Source organism: Esox lucius, chromosome 3 (assembly GCF_011004845.1).
Source record: "Esox lucius isolate fEsoLuc1 chromosome 3, fEsoLuc1.pri, whole genome shotgun sequence".
NCBI lineage: Eukaryota > Metazoa > Chordata > Actinopteri > Esociformes > Esocidae > Esox > Esox lucius.
In genome coordinates this window covers 32741575-32759925 of record NC_047571.1, presented here as the reverse complement: position 1 = coordinate 32759925, position 18351 = coordinate 32741575, and the positions used below count along the sequence as shown (strand labels likewise).

Genomic DNA, 18351 nt, shown 5'->3' with positions numbered 1-18351 from the left:
ATTGGCTGCCTGTTAGGGTTAGGGCTGATTTTAAGGTTTTACTGTTAACCTATAAATCAATACATGGACTTGCTCCTACTTACCTTGCTGAAATGATCCAGCCATATATACCTACACGTAACCTTAGATCGCAAGACGCAGGCCTTTTAATTGTACCTAGAATTTCTAAACAAACAATTGGCGGCAGGGCCTTTTCTCATAGAGCTCCACTCCTGTGGAATGATCTGCCAATTAAGGTTAGAAATGCAAACTCAGTGCAAACTTTCAAGTGTCTACTAAAAACTCATCTCTACAGCACGGTTTATAATTAGGTGTAGCCTGGCCCGGGGGCGTGAAGGTGACCAGTAGGCTTGATACTGTCCACCCTTGCTGTCTTGCCAGGTGGGCTCTCGTCGCCACTGGGATGCCCTCCCTCCAATGCCCTTCGGGGGAAGAGTCACTGGCTTGTTGTTGATTATCTATTGCGCACTTGTGCAGTTGGGCTGTACGCTACTAGCAATACTCGGCCCTCATTCAGGGGGGTTGCGGTTGGTGGGTGTCCCTTTGGTTGATGCCTGGCAATGTGGTTGGATTGATTTCCTGCCTGTTGGGCCCTGTCCGGGGCCTCCCCCGGGTAGGGCCACAGTGTCACCGGACCCCCCCGTCTCAGTTTCCAAGGTGTTACGCTGCTATATTATTGTGCTGGGGGACATGAGGGATGTACTACTAACTTTTCTCAGTTTCCTCCAATTTTAAATTTTAGAAGGAGATGAGGTCCTGGTCCACACCTGCGGATTACCTGGTTTGGGGGGACCGTTGCTGTTCCTGTCCTTGTCCACCTGGTCATACTTCTGACCTAGTCTAAAATCAAATATACTCTGGATTTAGCCAAGAGAAATTTATTTATTATTCCAATTGGACTCTTAATATCTCACCCGGCACAGCCAGAAGAGGACTGGTCACCCCTCTGAGCCTGGGTCCTCTCTAGGTTTCTTCCTAAAATTCGACCTTCTTAGGGAGTTTTTCCTAGCCACTGAAATTCAACACTACTGTTGTTTGCTCCTTGGGGTTTAAGGCCGGGTGTCTCTGTAAAGCACTTTGTGACAACTGCTGTTGTAAAAAGCGCTTTATAAATAAATTTTGATTGATTGATTGATTGATTGGTTGGATGTGAATGCTGTAGGCAGAGGTTGCTGGGAATTGTAGTGCAGTTTTTTTAAAATAATGATAGCAGATCATAAATGAATGTAAGGTCATTGCGTTTGGACATTGACCTCAATGTTAAGGTGAGCTAGACAGAAACGTGTTATCACTGACTAGTTATATATTAATAAATATATACAGATCTTGGATCTGACATATGAGTTGAAAGTGTAAATGAAAGTGACACTACTAGTACAAACGAAGTTGTATATTGTTTGGTTTAACATTGTATAGACATATCATTAGGTTTAAGATAATCTTTTAATATTTGTCGAACAGTGTTATGGATATTAATCAACAACTTTTAGATTTAAGTAAATGACGTGAAGACCAGTAAAGGTGGTGAGTATTATACCTATTCACATTCACTTTTTCTTATGCAAGATGACGAGTATTGAACAGCAAATCTACTAGACACTGTCAGGCTACTATGCACTATAGTAGTTATACAATTAAGAGAAGGCTGTTGATTATATTATATAGAAGCATTAGGGGGTGGTGGTAGTATCAATGTTAGAGAGGTGGTATATTATATTATATAGAAGCATATGGTAGCATAGGCGCCGAATTATGTTTTCCTCCGTGGGTGCTCATAGGCGCACGCCATTTATATATATATATTTTTTCGTGGGTGCTCGCTATTTTCCGTGGGTGCTCGAGCCCCGGAGCACCCACGGTATCGGCGCCTATGTATGGTAGTATCAATGTTCGAGAGGTGGCATATTATATAGAAGCATTGGGGGTGGTGGTATTATCAATGTTAGAGAGGTGGTATATTATATTATATAGAAGCATTAGGGGGTGGTGGTAGTATCAATGTTAGAGAGGTGGTATATTATATTATATATAAGCAGTAGGGGGTGGTGGTAGTCCCAATGTTTGAGAGGTGGTATATTATATAGATGCATTAGGGGGTGGTGGTAGTATCAATGTTAGAGAGGTGGTATATTATATTATATAGAAGCATTAGGGGGTGGTGGTAGTATCAATGTTAGAGAGGTGGTATATTATATTATATAGAAGCATTAGGGGGTGATGGTAGTATCAATGTTAGAGAGGTGGTATATTATATTATATAGAAGCATTAGGAGGTGGTGGTAGTATCAATGTTAGAGAGGTGGTATATTATATTATATTATATAGAAGCATTAGGGGGTGGTGGTAGTATCAATGTTAGAGAGGTGGTATATTATATAGATACATTAGGGGGTGGTGGTAGTATCAATGTTAGAGAGGTGGTATATTATATTATATACACGCATTAGGGGCTGGTGGAAGTCTCAATGTTAGAGAGGTGGTATATTATATTATATAGAAGCATTAGGGGGTGGTGGTAGTATCAATGTTAGAGAGGTGGTATATTATATAGATACATTAGGGGGTGGTGGTAGTATCAATGTTAGAGAGGTGGTATATTATATTATATATAAGCATTAGGGGGTGGTGGTAGTATCAATGTTAGAGAGGTATTATATTATATAGAGGCATTAGGGGGTGGTGGTAGTATCAATGTTCGAGAGGTGGCATATTATATAGAAGCATTAGGGGTGGTGGTAGTATCAATGTTAGAGAGGTGGTATATTACATTATATAGAAGCATTAGGGGGTGGTGGTAGTATCAATGTTAGAGAGGTGGTATATTATATTATATAGAAGCATTAGGGGGTGGTGGTAGTATCAATGTTAGAGAGGTGGTGTATTATATTATATTATATAGAAGCATTAGGGGGTGGTGGTAGTATCAATGTTAGAGAGGTGGTATATTATATTATATTATATTATATTATATAGAAGCATTAGGGGGTGGTGGTAGTATCAATGTTAGAGAGGTGGTATATTATATTATATAGAGGCATTAGGGGGTGGTGGTAGTATCAATGTTAGAGAGGTGGTATATTATATTATATAGAAGCATTAGGGATGGTGGTAGTATCAATGTTAGAGAGGTGGTATATTATATTATATTATATAGAAGCATTAAGGGGTGGTGGTAGTATCAATGTTAGAGAGGTGGTATATTATATTATATTATATAGAAGCATTAGGGGGTGGTGGTAGTATCAATGTTAGAGAGGTGGTATATTATATTATATAGAGGCATTAGGGGGTGGTGGTAGTATCAATGTTAGAGAGGTGGTATATTATATTATATAAAAGCATTAGGGATGGTGGTAGTATCAATGTTAGAGAGGTGGTATATTATATTATATAGATACATTAGGGGGTGGTGGTAGTATCAATGTTAGAGAGGTGGTATATTATATTATATATAAGCATTAGGGGGTGGTGGTAGTATCAATGTTAGAGAGGTATTATATTATATTATATAGAAGCATTAGGGGGTGATGGTAGTATCAATGTTAGAGAGGTGGTATATTATATTATATAGAAGCATTAGGAGGTGGTGGTAGTATCAATGTTAGAGAGGTGGTATATTATATTATATAGAAGCATTAGGGGGTGGTGGTAGTATCAATGTTAGAGAGGTGGTATATTATATTATATAGAAGCATTAGGGGGTGATGGTAGTATCAATGTTAGAGAGGTGGTATATTATATTATATAGAAGCATTAGGAGGTGGTGGTAGTATCAATGTTAGAGAGGTGGTATATTATATTATATTATATTATATAGAAGCATTAGGGGGTGGTGGTAGTATCAATGTTAGAGAGGTGGTATATTATATTATATTATATAGAAGCATTAGGGGGTGGTGGTAGTATCAATGTTAGAGAGGTGGTGTATTATATTATATTATATAGAAGCATTAGGGGGTGGTGGTAGTATCAATGTTAGAGAGGTGGTATATTATATTATATTATATAGAAGCATTAGGGGGTGGTGGTAGTATCAATGTTAGAGAGGTGGTATATTATATTATATTATATAGAAGCATTAGGGGGTGGTGGTAGTATCAATGTTAGAGAGGTGGTATATTATATGAGAAGGATTAGGGGTGGTGGTAGTCTAACTTTTAATCACAAATAACATTTTTTTAAACAGATTTTTTTATCCATGTGGTTAATAAAAAAACTACCTGTGTAATGAAGTGAACAAGTTTAATGATGTAAATATGTATGTTTTTACTTTATATTCCAGGGAAAATGACAGAGTCCAGAGATCACAGTAAGTCACCGAGTTAGAATACATTACGTTTTCTATCACATATCTGGACAGATTAAAACAACAAAACTCAACTACTGAAAGTGAAATGAGTTTGTGGTTAAATATGCCTTGATGTGTTTCTGTCTGAACAGATCAGTTGAAACTCATCACAACTACGAGAGACATTCAGGCTGCTGATGTAGATGTAACCCTCTCCTGTCACCTCTACCATGAGACCAGTGCTGTTACCAAGACAATCAGGTGGTTTAAGGAGACAGAGTGTATTTACCTGTATAAGAATGGTCAGGTGGCAGAGAGGAGAGGCTATGAGGGCAGAGTGAGCCTGATCCTCCAGGAGATGGAGAGCGGAAATGTGTCTCTGAGGATGAAGAACTTCCAGATGTCAGATACTGGGGTCTATATTTGTCAGGTCATCCATGGAGAACAGAAGGTTGAGACTGCACTGTGTTTAGGGGTCAGGGGAGGTATGTGGTCTATAACTCCAGTCCATGATTATAAACACCTAAACAACAACACCTACCAGTGTCTTTCCCTCTACAACACACATATACTTTATCATGTAGGTAGGAGGACATAGTAGGAGTTATACATTAATAGACCATATTAATACTGAATATGAACTAGTTATAATACATATTACAACCACTCTGATCTTTGATCTAGATGTCATAAATCATTATAACCATTCCAACATTACTGGTCATGTCTCTTGATTGTCATTAGTGATGAATGTGATGAACACTAATACCTCTCTGATGACATCACATCACTGTGGTATTTGATTGGATCATGTGACAGATGTTAAATTGAATGTAATAATAATAAATATATTCTGTTTTATATTGACTGTCCATTCTCGGCAATGGGGTACCAGAAAGCAGGTGGTTGGGTGAGTTAATATTTATTTGTCTGTTGTTGTTTATTTACATCCTCCTGTGTTTACATAGCCCCACCTCCTCTCACAATACTGTGTATCTGACATAGAATGTCAGTCCTAAATTTAGGACTCCTACATTTTTGCCCTAAGAGTATTTCACAAAGGGTTTTAGCGCAATAGCCAGCTCCTAAATCGGTAAAAAGTTAGGAGTAGTCAAGAGGACTTCTAAGTCACTAAAACAAAATCACAAACAATTCCAAAATGGCTGCTGCCGGCAATCCACCTTGACATTTTAGAAACACTTAATGATACTGAGCTTTAAAAAGGTATCACCTTAACCACTAGGGTATTATTATCATAGTAGAGCTAATCATTGATGCTGTCACTTCAACAAACAGAAACAACCCAAAAACACAGATGATGTTACTTGGCCACAGGAAAAATGCAGCTATTGCTGTGCAGATGAACTTCATATACCTCAGTCATCTGTAAGTAGAATATTACATCAATATTACATCGTCTGACAAATCATTCCGTTTTTTATTCTCCAACTTCAAAGAAACAAAGCCGACTTCATGGCCATAGCTGGGCCACCCGGTGTAGTTGGTGCTATAAACGGGACACACAATTGCACAAGTTAATGCACCATCAAAAGATGAAAGTGGATTTCTTTACGAGCTGCCAGATATGTAAGAGGCTGACAATAAGCTGAACATATCTTGACTAGTCAGTATTATACTTTGTTTTATGTTTTATCAGTGAATATCTTTATTTCAATATGGCAACATGACACATCTTTTTACAGTGTAGCTGTGATTAATTCACTGACAGAGACCCCTCCCCTATCAGCCAGTCACTGTGGGCATAGCAACGGGGTCAACCCCGCCCATTCTCTTAGCTTAAGACTTCTCCACATTCCGTAGTAAAAGTTGGTCTTAGCAGCATTCTGAATAGGTTTTAAGAGGAAACTCTTAGCTAGGAACCTTTAGTGCTGTTTAGGAGTAGTAACAAAAAACTAAGGTTTATTAAAATATTTTAACACAATGGCTGAAGTAGAAGAAATATATTTGGTGGTGGATTTCCTGGAAGATCTTGAAATTGTGAGGAAGGGTCAACCAACCCCATAAATAGCAGCCCAGCCCCAGTCAGGGAAAGGATTTGTGCTGCACTCTCAATCGAGAAATTACAAAAAGTACTCCTAAAATATATAAATGCCTAATTGTGTGTCATAACTAGTAACTAGGGCCCATCATAATTCCGTGCATTGGGGCCCTTTAAAATTGCGTGCATTGGGACCCTTCATAATTGCGTGCATTGGGACCCTTCATAATTGCGTGCATTGGGACCCTTCATAATTGCAGGCATTGGGGCTCATCATAATTCTGTACATTGGGGCCTGTCGTAACTATCTTATGTAAGTGAGTCCACCACTCAGAACTCACCTATCAGTTTTACACCACAGGGCCATGTCCAAGCAATTTGCTAGGTGAGACCCAGGAGATGAAGTTGAAGAGGGAGGAATCAGCTGGTGAACTTGGTAAGTATGAAAGAGAAGTCTGGAAAGAGAGGGGAAAGTTTCAGGAAACATTATGGATATCATTCTGTTCAATAGAACAAATAGTTATGTGAAAATGTATGACCACATTTGATTTAATCTTAGATTAATGTTCATTATCATAAATTGTATTTAGTATTTTGTTAGTTAAGGGATAAAAATATTTGCATTACTGGTAAAATAAAGACACAATGTATCCTAGTTTATACCACATTATACAAACAACAATATGAACACACCTTTACTAGAAGACATGACCTGTTTTAGTTCATTTACTATCATTCAAAAGCTTGGGGTCACTTAGAACGTTCCTTGTATTGGAAAGAAATGCAAATCTTTTGTCCATTAAAATAATTTTCAAAGTAAAATATCTACATTAACGTACAGTGGGCCATAATCAGCAACCATCAGTCCTGTGTTCCAACGGCACGTTGTGTTTGCTAATCCACGTTTATCATTTTTAAAGGCTATATGATCATTAGAAAACCTTTTTGTGATTATGTTTGCTTATCGGAAAACTGTTGTGTTGATTAAAGAAGAAATAAAACTTCCCTTCAGGAGTCTAATTCAGTATCTGGAGCATAAACAATTGTGGGTTCGATTACAGGCTAAAAATTGCCAGAAACTAAAAAATTTCTTCTGAAACTCATCAGTCTTTTCTTGTTCTGAGACATGAAGGCTATTCCATGTGAGAAATGTCCAAGAAACTTAAGATCTCATACAACGCTGTGTACTACTCCCACGGAACAGCTCAAGCTGTCTCTAAGTAGAATAGAAAGACGAGTGTGAGGCCCCAGTTCACAACTACACAACGACAAATACCTTTGAGTGTCTAGTTTGAGAAACCGATGCCTAACGTCTGCAAATGTTGTCCTTTTGCGTCATATATCTGGCTTAACACAGAATGCCAATCTAGTGTTTCCTAATTTCAGCCCAACATATATATGATGTGAAGACTGAGGTAGAAAGACTAAGAGAGACCTCAATCCAGCTGACTGGCAGGTTAGATGGTGAGTGATATGGTGAGTTACTAACTTGATACTCTTTGATACAATGGAAGAAGATTTTAATATTTCCATTATAAATGGATGTAACTGTATTTGTTGTGATGTAGAACATGGAGACACTTCAGATACAGGATCCAAAATCCCAGTCAGGAGGAGAAACAGCACAGAAGATCCTCCAATTACTGGGTTATTAATAGTAATATTACAGTTATTAATATTCAGTATACATAATACAGTAACTAATATATCATACAACATTACATATAATAATTGATATACAGTATACATGATACAATAATTAATATATGATACAAACATAACATAGTTATAAATATGCAGTACACATGATACAGTCATAGATATGACAACATAACATATAGTTATTCAAAAAGAGTAATACATGATACAGTATATGATATATGATGCAACATAACATAGTTAATAATATACAATATACATGATACAGTAACTAATATATGATACAACATAATTAATATTTATGAATATATAGTATATGTGATACAGTAACTAATATATGACACAACTCAACATATCGTTATTATTATACAGTATACATGATACAGTAACTAACTTATTATACAACATAACATATCGTTATTATTATACAGTATACATGATACAGTAACTAACTTATTATACAATATAACAATTATTAATATACAGTATACATGATACAGTAACTAATATATGATACAACATAACATAATTATTAGTATACAGTATACATGATACAGTAACTAATATATGATACAACGTAACACATAGTTATTAATATACAGTATACATTATACAGTAACTAATGTATCATAGGTCTTAAACGACTCCCAGTCAAGAGGACACAGCAAAGAGGGTTCACCCCTAAACCTATTCAGTTATTTCTCAGCATCTAACTATAATATTTTATATAACATTTTAACATTAACTCAAACCATTACAGACCACATGATCTGCAAACAACTTCAAACATTATTTGTCTAAATGCTTTTCTGATGAGGTAATATATTAAACTGAGTCCTGTGTTGTGTTACAGTGAGAGGAGAGACCTCAGACAGGAACACCAGCGTTACACACAGGAGGAGAAAGAGCATGGACGATCCCATTTCTCTTAGTGAGTTGTGGATGTAGTTTTCTGTGTATTAAAGTGGTCCATCCTCCAGAGAGTCAGTGTGTTGACCAGTGATGTGTGTTGTGTTACAGTGGGAGGAGAGAGCAGCAGTCCAGACTCCCCAGTGTCTCCCAGTGGGTCTGAGCTGAGACTGGTGCTGCTGGGGAGGACTGGTGCTGGGAGGAGGGCAGCAGGAAACACCATCCTGGGCAGAGAGGAGTTTGGGGCCCAGGCCAGCCCCTCTGCAGTGACCCAGAGGAGTGTGAGGAGAGAGGGGGAGGTGTGTGGGAGACACCTGGTGCTGGTGGACACTCCAGACTGGTTCTGTCCTGGACTCTCTCTGGAGGACATCAGACAGGATGTGGGGCTCTGTGTCCGTCTGTCTGCCCCGGGACCCCACGCCTTCCTCCTGGTCATACCAGTGGAGCCTTCCAAGGAGGAGGAGAGAGGGGTGCTGGAGAGAATGGAGGAGATGTTTGGGGAGGGGTGTTGGGGACACACTGTGATTCTATTCACCCATGATGACAGCCTGAAAGAGCAGAGCATTGAGGAGTTTCTCCAAGCAGGGAGTCAGGACCTCCAGCAGTTTGTAGAGAAGTGTGGGAGCAGATACCATGTCCTCAACATTAAGGACAGGACCCATGACACTCAGGTCCCAGAGCTACTGGGGAAGATAGAGGAGATGGTGTCAGGAAACAGAGAGAGCTTCTACTCCAGTCAGACCTACCAGGAGGCAGAGACCCAGGTCAGAGAGATGGAGAGAAAGATCCAAACGAAGATGGAGGAGAGGAAACAGAGGGAGGAGAGAGAGACAAGGGCGAGGTTTGAGAGGGAGCTACAAGAATCTCTGAAGGAGAAAGATGTAGTAATACAGAACCTCAGTCGAGAAATTACAAAACTGAAGGAACGAATTAATGATCTAGAGAGACAACTGAAAGAAGAGAGGAATGAGGAGAGGAAGAGAGAGCTAGAGAGAGAGATAAAGAGAGAGTCTGATAGGAGGAAGGAATTGGAGAGAGAGAGAAACAGATATAGAGAGAAGAGAGAGAATGAGAAGAAAGAGATAGAGGAGAGACACAGGCAGGAGATTGAGGAGATCAAGGAGAACTATGAAGACGAGGCCAGAGTTGAAGCAGAGAGAAACCTGATGAAGATAATCCTACCTGAGTTACAGACAAACTTAATGAGGTTTAGCACAAAGATGAAGACAGAGGTCAGCAGACAGATAAAGGAGAAAGATGGAGAAATAGAGACATTGAGACAGAACTTAAAAGAGGTCAGTGAAGCTCACTCAGTATTGGAGGAGAGGCTGGTTGGAGAGGGGAGAGGTCAAAGGTCACTGATAAGAATGTTTGGCTGGGTCAGGAGAAACTCGTCTAGTTGGCTCCTCCACAATCTGATCTGATTCAGTCCAGTGGGACTGAATTGTATCAAGTGTTTCATGTTCCCAACGGTATCATAAAAACACAATATAGATTTCTTGTCTTTTTTTACTAAACAAGGAGTATTCCACAGGTCAAACGTAAAATGTGGCAGAGGTGAAAATCCAGTTAGATCCAATAAGATATACTGCTCTGGTAAAAATTAAGAGATCACTCCTAATTTTTCTTGAATCAGCATCTCTACATGTATGTCAGCCATTCCAATCCAGTGTCTGTTAAATTCCAAAACAGGCACACCTCATTTTACTTAATGAGGCACTGATTTAATTTAACGAGGAGATAAAATCAGGGTTATTCCACCAAATAGTGATTTATGATCTGTTCCTAAGTTAAACATGACATTTGTTTTTGAAAAATGTATATGAATTAGTTTTCTTTGCATTATTTAAGATCTGACATCACTATCTTTTTTTGGTTATTTTGACCAGTTGTCAGTAGTTAATAGAATAAAACAAAACTGTTCATTTTACTCAAACATATACCTATGAATAGTAAAACCAGAGAAACTGATCATTTTGCAGTGGTCTCTTCATTTTTTGCAGAGCTGTTTAACCTGTAAACCATCAGGCAAAAAAGTAAATTTCCGCCTAAAATTATGTACCCAAATCTAAATGCTTGTAGCTTTAGTGAAAAAATTATAAGTATTACACGGACCATCAGAACTGCACAACCTGTATCAAATCTCCCTTTTAGAGCCAAGATCATTGAGAAGGTTGTCTTCAATCAACTCAGCAATTTTCTGACCTCAAATGGTCTCTTAGACAACTTTCAGTCAGGTTTCCGTCCTCACCACAGTACTGAAATGTCCCTGATTAAAGTTTTAAATGATATACGGCTGAATACTGATAGGCTGTAAAATTGTGTAGGACTCCCCGGGAGAGTCCTTGATTGGTTCAGATCTTATCTAGATGGCCGGAGTTACTTTGTCACCATTGGTAATCATGAATCTGATAGGGAGGCTAGGACATGTGGAGTTCCACAGGGATCAGTTCTCAGACTGCTCCTGTTCAATCTCTATATGCTGCCTCTGGGCCAAATTCTACAGAACAACAACATTAACTACCACAGCTATGCCCATGATACTCAAATATATATGGCTCTCGAACCGTATGACAACAGCTCAATAGACTCTCTGTGTCACTGTATAGAGCACATAAATACCTGGATGAACCAAAATTGTCTACAATTTAACCAAGATCATAAAGATGATGAGATTATTGTGTTTGGCAACAAAAATAAAATTACAAGTATTAGTAAAGAGCAGGATTCTTGGGCACTTAAAAGCAGGGATCAAGTGCGTAATCTTGGTGTTCTGATAGACTCAGACCTCACATTTAACTGTCATATCGAAGTGGTCACCAAAACAGCATTCTATCATCTAAAAAATATAGCCAAAATCAAAGGCCTGGTGTCCCAAAAAGACCAAGAGAAGCTCATCCATGCTTTTATCTCTAGTAGGGTTGACTACTGTAATGGCGGCTTAACTGGACTCCCGTTAAGATTCGTTTAGAATGCTGCTGCTAGAATGTTAACCAGGACCAAGAGAACAGATCTCATCACTCCGGTTCTTAAATCTTTGCATTGGCTTCCAGTCAGTTACAGAAGAGATTTCTAAGTTGTGCTTTTAGTTAAAAAATCTCTGAATGCTTTAGGACCCGAATACATTTCTGATATGTTTGAAGAATACAAACCGAGCAGGGATCTTAGATCCAGGAACACAGGTGAGGTAGTAGAGTCCAAACTAAACATGGAGAAGCTGCGTTTAGCACTTATGCTGTACACAAATGGAATAAACTACCAGAAGATCTTAGACGTGCCCCAAACGTATCCATTTTAAAATCCAGGTTAAAAACACTTCTTTTTTTACGTGCCTATGACTGAGCATTTAAACTTAACCACACTGTTTAAACTTATAGCTTCCTATGTTTTATCCCATTTTTAATCTTTATATGTTTTCTTATTGTATGTTTTTAGCATTATGATTTTTTCATTGGTTTTGATGTTTTCATTTGAGTATTTGTTTTTATATTTTTCTTTGTAAAGCACATTGAATTGCTGCGATGTATGAATTGTGCTAAATAAATAAACTTCCTTGCTTGTAACTCATGACCTGAAAATATACTGTATATCAGTGTTGGCTGCTAACTTGACCCTCATAGTAAAAAGTTTATCTATGTGTACGGAGGTGGATAAATGCCTCCTAACACATAGATAAGCTTTTTACAATAAGGGCCAAGTTAGCAGCCAACACTGTGCAAACACCACAGTCCACACACAGAGGAAACAATACCACCATTTACATTTACACTATTTAGATTGTTCTAGTGAGTCAAAGTCCCAAAGGCGTGTCTTTATGTACTGCCTTTTCTCAGTGGTAAGCAAACAGTAGTAGAAAGGAAAAGAGTAGAAGGGAATAGATGAAAGAAGGGGGAGACTTATTGACTTCTGGGAAAGCTCTGAAATGGCCAGTCAGATGATGGCGTCACAGTGGGGGTCAAGAGCCAGAGGGACCTCCTGAATCACTGTTGATGATTCAGGGAGAAATATGGGGATGAATAGGCCATACGAGACAGCCACAACATGTCATAGCCAAATCACATAGACAATTGGTTACATAGTATTTGATACACTACCGATTTTGCAGGTTTTCCCACGTACAAAGCATGTAGAAGTCCGTAAACAAAAATCCAGAAAATCACATTGTATGATTTTTAAGTAATACATTTGCATTTTATTGTATGACATAAGTATTTGATGCATCAGAAAAGCTGTTTGCAATTACAGAGATCATACGTTTCCTGTATTTCTTGACCATGTTTGCACACACTGCAGCAGGGATTTTGGCTCACTCCTCCATGCAGACCTTCTCCAGATCCTTCAGGTTTCGGGGCTGTCGCCGGGCAATACAGACTTTCAGCTCCCTCCAAAGATTTTCTATTGGGTTCATGTTCTGGAGACTGGTTAGGCCACTCCTGGACCTTGAGATGCTTCTTACGGAGCCACTCCTTAGTTGCCCTGGATGTGTGTTTCGGGTCGTTGTCATGCTGAAAGACCCAGCCACGACCCATCTTCAATGCTCTTACTGAGAGAAGGAGGTTGTTGGCCAAGATCTCATGATACATGGCCCCATCCATCCTCCCCTCAATACGGTGCAGTCGTCCTGTCCCTAAAGAATGATGTTTCCACCTCCTTGCTTCACGGTTGGGATGGTGTTCTTGGGGTTGTACTCATCCTTCTTCTTCCTCCAAACACAGCGAGTGGAGTTTAGACCAAAAAGCTAAATTTTTGTCTCATCAGACCACATGACCTTCTCCCATTCCTCCTCTGGATCATCCAGATGGTCATTGGCAACCTTCAGACGGGCCTGGACATGCGCTGGCTTGAGCAGGGGGACCTTGCGTGTGCTGCAGGATTTAAACCTTGACGGCGTTGTGTGTTACTAATGGCCCTGGTCAGAGAGATGGAGAGAAAGATACAGACAAAGAAAGAGGAGAGGAAACAACGGGAGCAGATAGAAATAAGAGAGAGGTTTGAGAGGGAGCTACTGGAATCCCTGGAGAATAAATATGTAGTTATACAGAACCTCAATGTAGAAATCACAATACTGAAGGAAGAAATAATTGATTTGGAAAGACAGTTGGAAGAAGAGAGCGATGAGGAGAAGAGGAGAAACCTGGAGAGGAGGTTGAAGAGAGAGTATGATGGGGGATGGAGATGGAGAGACAATTGGAGAAATGTATAGAGGAGAAAGAGAATGACAGGAAGGAGATGGAGGAGAGACACAGGGAGGAGATTGAGGAGATCATGGAGAAATATGAAGAAGAAGCCAGAGTTGAAGCAGAGACAAATCTGATGAAGATACTCCTGCCTTACATTGGAACATCATGATCTCATTGACAAAGATGAAGACAGAGTTCAGCAGACAAATGGAGGAGAAAGATAGAGAGATGAAGGTGAAGGATGGACAGATGGAGGAGAAAGAGAGACAAATAGAGAAACAACGAGAGACATTTCAAAAGGGCAGTGAAGCTCGAATATTGTTAAACAGATGGATGGAAGAGTTAAGCCAGCACATTGGTGAAGTAGGATAGAAGAGGATGAGGAGTTCTGGAGACTAATGCCCTGTTTACACCCGATACTAACATGTAGCCTTTGTGCTGTCCTTGCTCACATTATTGTTGTATTTTCTTCCCATCTAACAAATCCACAGCGTGAGAATGTTTTTCATAAGTTACTTGTAATGTTTTTCTGACCTCTTTGTGTCCAGCTTTCCATTCGTTTGGGTAACAGAGAATCTATTTTTGCAAAAACCTTATATATAAATATAATATATTTTAGGTTCAGAGTTTGGGGATCGTTGCCTTGTCAAACAGAACCAAATCTTAGAATAGGATCTCAAAGTTTACAATATTTATGTTTCAGACACAATTGATGGGATGTCGCATGAATGTTCTTGTGTCAGTTCTTGTATACATTAATACCGCATGGTCATCTAAAGATGCAATATTAATGTTTTAAACAAGTTTCATGAGAAAGTTCCAAAAACCTTTTAGTGCATCGGTTTGTCAGGACGTTGAATGATGGTGACTAAGAAACGTTTTCTCCCAAAAACCGTTAGTATGCATCAGCCTTTCTGATTGCAAGCCAATCAGGGCTCTTCATCTGTGACTGGGGATGAACACAGTGGTTTTAACAAGGTCTTTCTAATGTCCATGTTCAAGTGCAAAGTCATTTTCTGACAACATGTTCTCACCTGGAATTTGACCTCACGACCTTCCAGTCCATGTATCTCAGATGGTCTCACTGCTCCACAATGTCTGTGTCAGGTGTTAACCTGAATATTCTAAAAAATAGTTTTTGTAGTTTCTATTTCAGAAATGTAAATACTTTCTGTATAGTTTATAATGTTTGTGTGGCATGTGAATGTGTTTTAAAAATAACCATGAAACTAACGATTGATTACATCGTATATAACAGCTGAGATTTACTTCCAACTGCATTCACCTTATTGCCAGGGGCTGGATCCACGAAACATGATACAAAGGTGGCCAGTTAAAACAAAACTTTCTTATCACTGTGAGATGAGAGGATTGGGATTGCATAATGGAGAGGCCAAAAAACGACAGTTACAAAACAACACCAACACAAAGGATCACATTCTTGGAATTCATCACAAAACGGCACAGCACCACAAGGTCACATACAACAAAGTCACAACAACCCGTGAGGTGCGGGCGAAAATGAGAAACCTTAATAGACATCGTAATGGCTCACTGAAATTAGTAATGGGTGTGAAACGTGCAAATGCTGCCATCAGCTCCAGCCGGCGGTTAGAAACACCGGCGCTCCACCAGGCCGGGAAGATTGAATCTGCAATAGGTAAGCAGCTTGGTGTGAGGAAATAAACTGTGGGAGCAATTATAAGAACAAGGAAGACATACAAGACCACTGATAATCTCCCTAGATCCGGGGCTCCACGCAAGATCTCACCCCGTGGGGTCAAAATGATCACAAGAACGGTGAGGAAAAATCCCAGAATCACACGGTGGTCCTAGAGAATGACCTGCAGAGAGCTGGGACCAAAGTAACAAAGGCTACCATCAGTAACACACTACGCCACCAGGGACTCAAATTCTGCAGTGCCAGACTTGTCCCCCTGCTTAAGTCAGTACATGTCTTGGCCGGTCTGAGGTTTGCTAGAGAGCATTTGGATGGTCCAGAAGAGGATTGGGAGAATGTCATATGGTCAGATAAAAACTCAACTCGTCATGATTGGAGGAGAAATAATGCTGAGTTGCATCCAAAGAACACCATACCTACTGTGAAGCATGGGGTTGGAAACATCATGCTTTGGGGCTGTTTTTCTGCAAAGGGACCAGGGTTAGGGTTAGGGTTAACCCAGGTTGACTGATCCGTGTAAAGGAAAGAATGAATGGGGCCATATATCATGATTTTGATTTTGAGTGAAAACCTCCTTCCATCAGCAAGGGCATTGAAGACGAGACGTGGCTGGGTCTTACAGCATGACAATGATCCCAAACTCACCGCCCGGGCAACAAAGGAGTGGCTTCGTTAGAAGCATTTCAAGGTCCTGGAGTGTCCCAGCCAGTCACCAGATCTCAACCCCATAGAAAATCTTTGGAGAGAGTTGAAAGTCTGTGTTGCCCAGCGACACCCTCAAAACATCACTGCTCTAGAGGAGATCTGCATGGAGGAATGGGCCAAAATACCAGCACCAGTGTGTGAAAACCTTGAGAAGACTTGACCTCTGTCATTGCCAACAAAGGGTATATAACAAAGTAGTGAGATTAACTTTTGTTATTGACCAAATATTTATTTTCCACCATAATTTACCAATAAATTCTTAAAAATTGCTAGAATGTGGTTTTTTGGATTCTTTTTCTCATTTTGTCTCTCATAGTTGAAGTGTACCTATGATGAAAATTACAGGCCTCTCTCATCTTTTTAAGTGGGAGAGCTTGCACAATTGGTGGCTGTCTAAATACTTTTTTGACCCACTGTATATACAAACTCGATTCCAAAAAGGTTGGGACACTGTACAAATTGTAAGTAAAAAAGGAATGGAATAATTTACAAATCTCATAAACGTATATTTAATTCACAATAGAATATAGATAACATATCGAATGTTGAAAGTGAGACATTTTGTAATGTCATGCCAAATATTGGCTCATTTTGGATTTCATGAGAGCTACACATTCCAAAGAAGTTGGGACAGGTAGCAATAAGAGGCCGGAAAAGTTAAATGTACATATAAGGAAAAGCTGGAGGACCAATTTGCAACTTATTGTGTCAATTGGCAACATGATTGGGTATAAAAAGAGCCTCTCAGAGTGGCAGTGTCTCTCAGAAGTCAAGATGGGCAGAGGATCACCAATTCCCCCAATGCTGCAGCGAAAAAATAGTGGAGCAATATCAGAAAGGAGTTTCTCAGAGAACAATTGCAAAGAGTTTGAAGTTTTCATAATCTACAGTGCTTAATATCATCCAAAGATTCAGAGAATCTGGAACAATCTCTGTGCGTAAGGGTCAAGGCTGGAAAACCATACTGGATGCCCATGATCTTCGGCCCCACAGATGGCACTGCATCACATACAGGAATGATACTGTAATGGAAATCGCAACATGGACTCAGGAATACTTCCAGAAAACATTGTCGGTGAACACAGTCCACTGTGCCATTCGCCATTGCCAGTTAAAACTCTATAGGTCAAAAAAGAAGCCGTATCTAAACAGGATCCCTAAGCGCAGGCTTTTTCTCTGGGCTAAGGATCATTTAAAATGGACTGTGGCAAAGTGAAAAAGTGTTCTGTGGTCAGATTAATAAAAATTTGAAGTTCATTTTGAAAAACTGGGACGCCATGTCATCCTAAAGAGGACAAGGACAACCCAAGTTGTTACCAGTGTTCAGTTCAGAAGCCTGCATCTCTGATGGTATGGGGTTGCATGAGTGCGTGTGGCATGGGCAGCCTACACATCTGGAAAAGCACCATCAATGCTGACAGTTATATCCAAGTTCTAGAACAACATATGCTCCCATCCAGACATCGTCTCTTTCAGGTAAAACCATGCATTTTCCAACATGACAATGCCAGACCACTTACTGCATCAATTACAATGTCATGGCTCCATAGAAAAAGGATCCAGGTAATGAAATGGCCAGCCTGCAGTCCAGATCTTTCACCCGCAGAAAACATTTGGCGCATCATAAAGAGGAAGGTGCGACAAAGAAGACCTAAGACAGTTGAACAACTAGAAGCCTGTATTAGACAAGACTGGGACAACATTCCTATTCATAAACTTGAGCAACTTGTCTCCTCAGTCCCCAGACGTTTGCAGTCTGTTATAAAAAGAAGGGATGCCACACAGTGGTAAACATGGCCTTGTCCCAACGTTTTTGATATGTGTTAATGCCATGAAATTTAAAATCAACTTATTTTTCCCTTAAAGTGATACATTTTCTCAGTTTTAACATTTGATATGTCATCTATGTTGTATTCTGAATGAAATAATG

General features: G+C 39.5%; 1 protein-coding gene across 1 annotated transcript; it reads left to right on the top strand.

Moving 5' to 3' along the window:
- Window positions 1-1356: 1356 nt before the first annotated feature.
- On the top strand, window positions 1357-9889 carry LOC105009569 (GTPase IMAP family member 9-like; the record flags this gene model as incomplete). The annotated part of the gene is made up of 8 exons (XM_020042703.2): window positions 1357-1524; window positions 4283-4309; window positions 4441-4773; window positions 5184-5198; window positions 6649-6723; window positions 7674-7751; window positions 8800-8877; window positions 8967-9889. Coding segments are annotated over exons 2-8 (1524 nt in total), but the record flags the coding sequence as incomplete, so codon positions are not given.
- Window positions 9890-18351: the final 8462 nt, after the last annotated feature.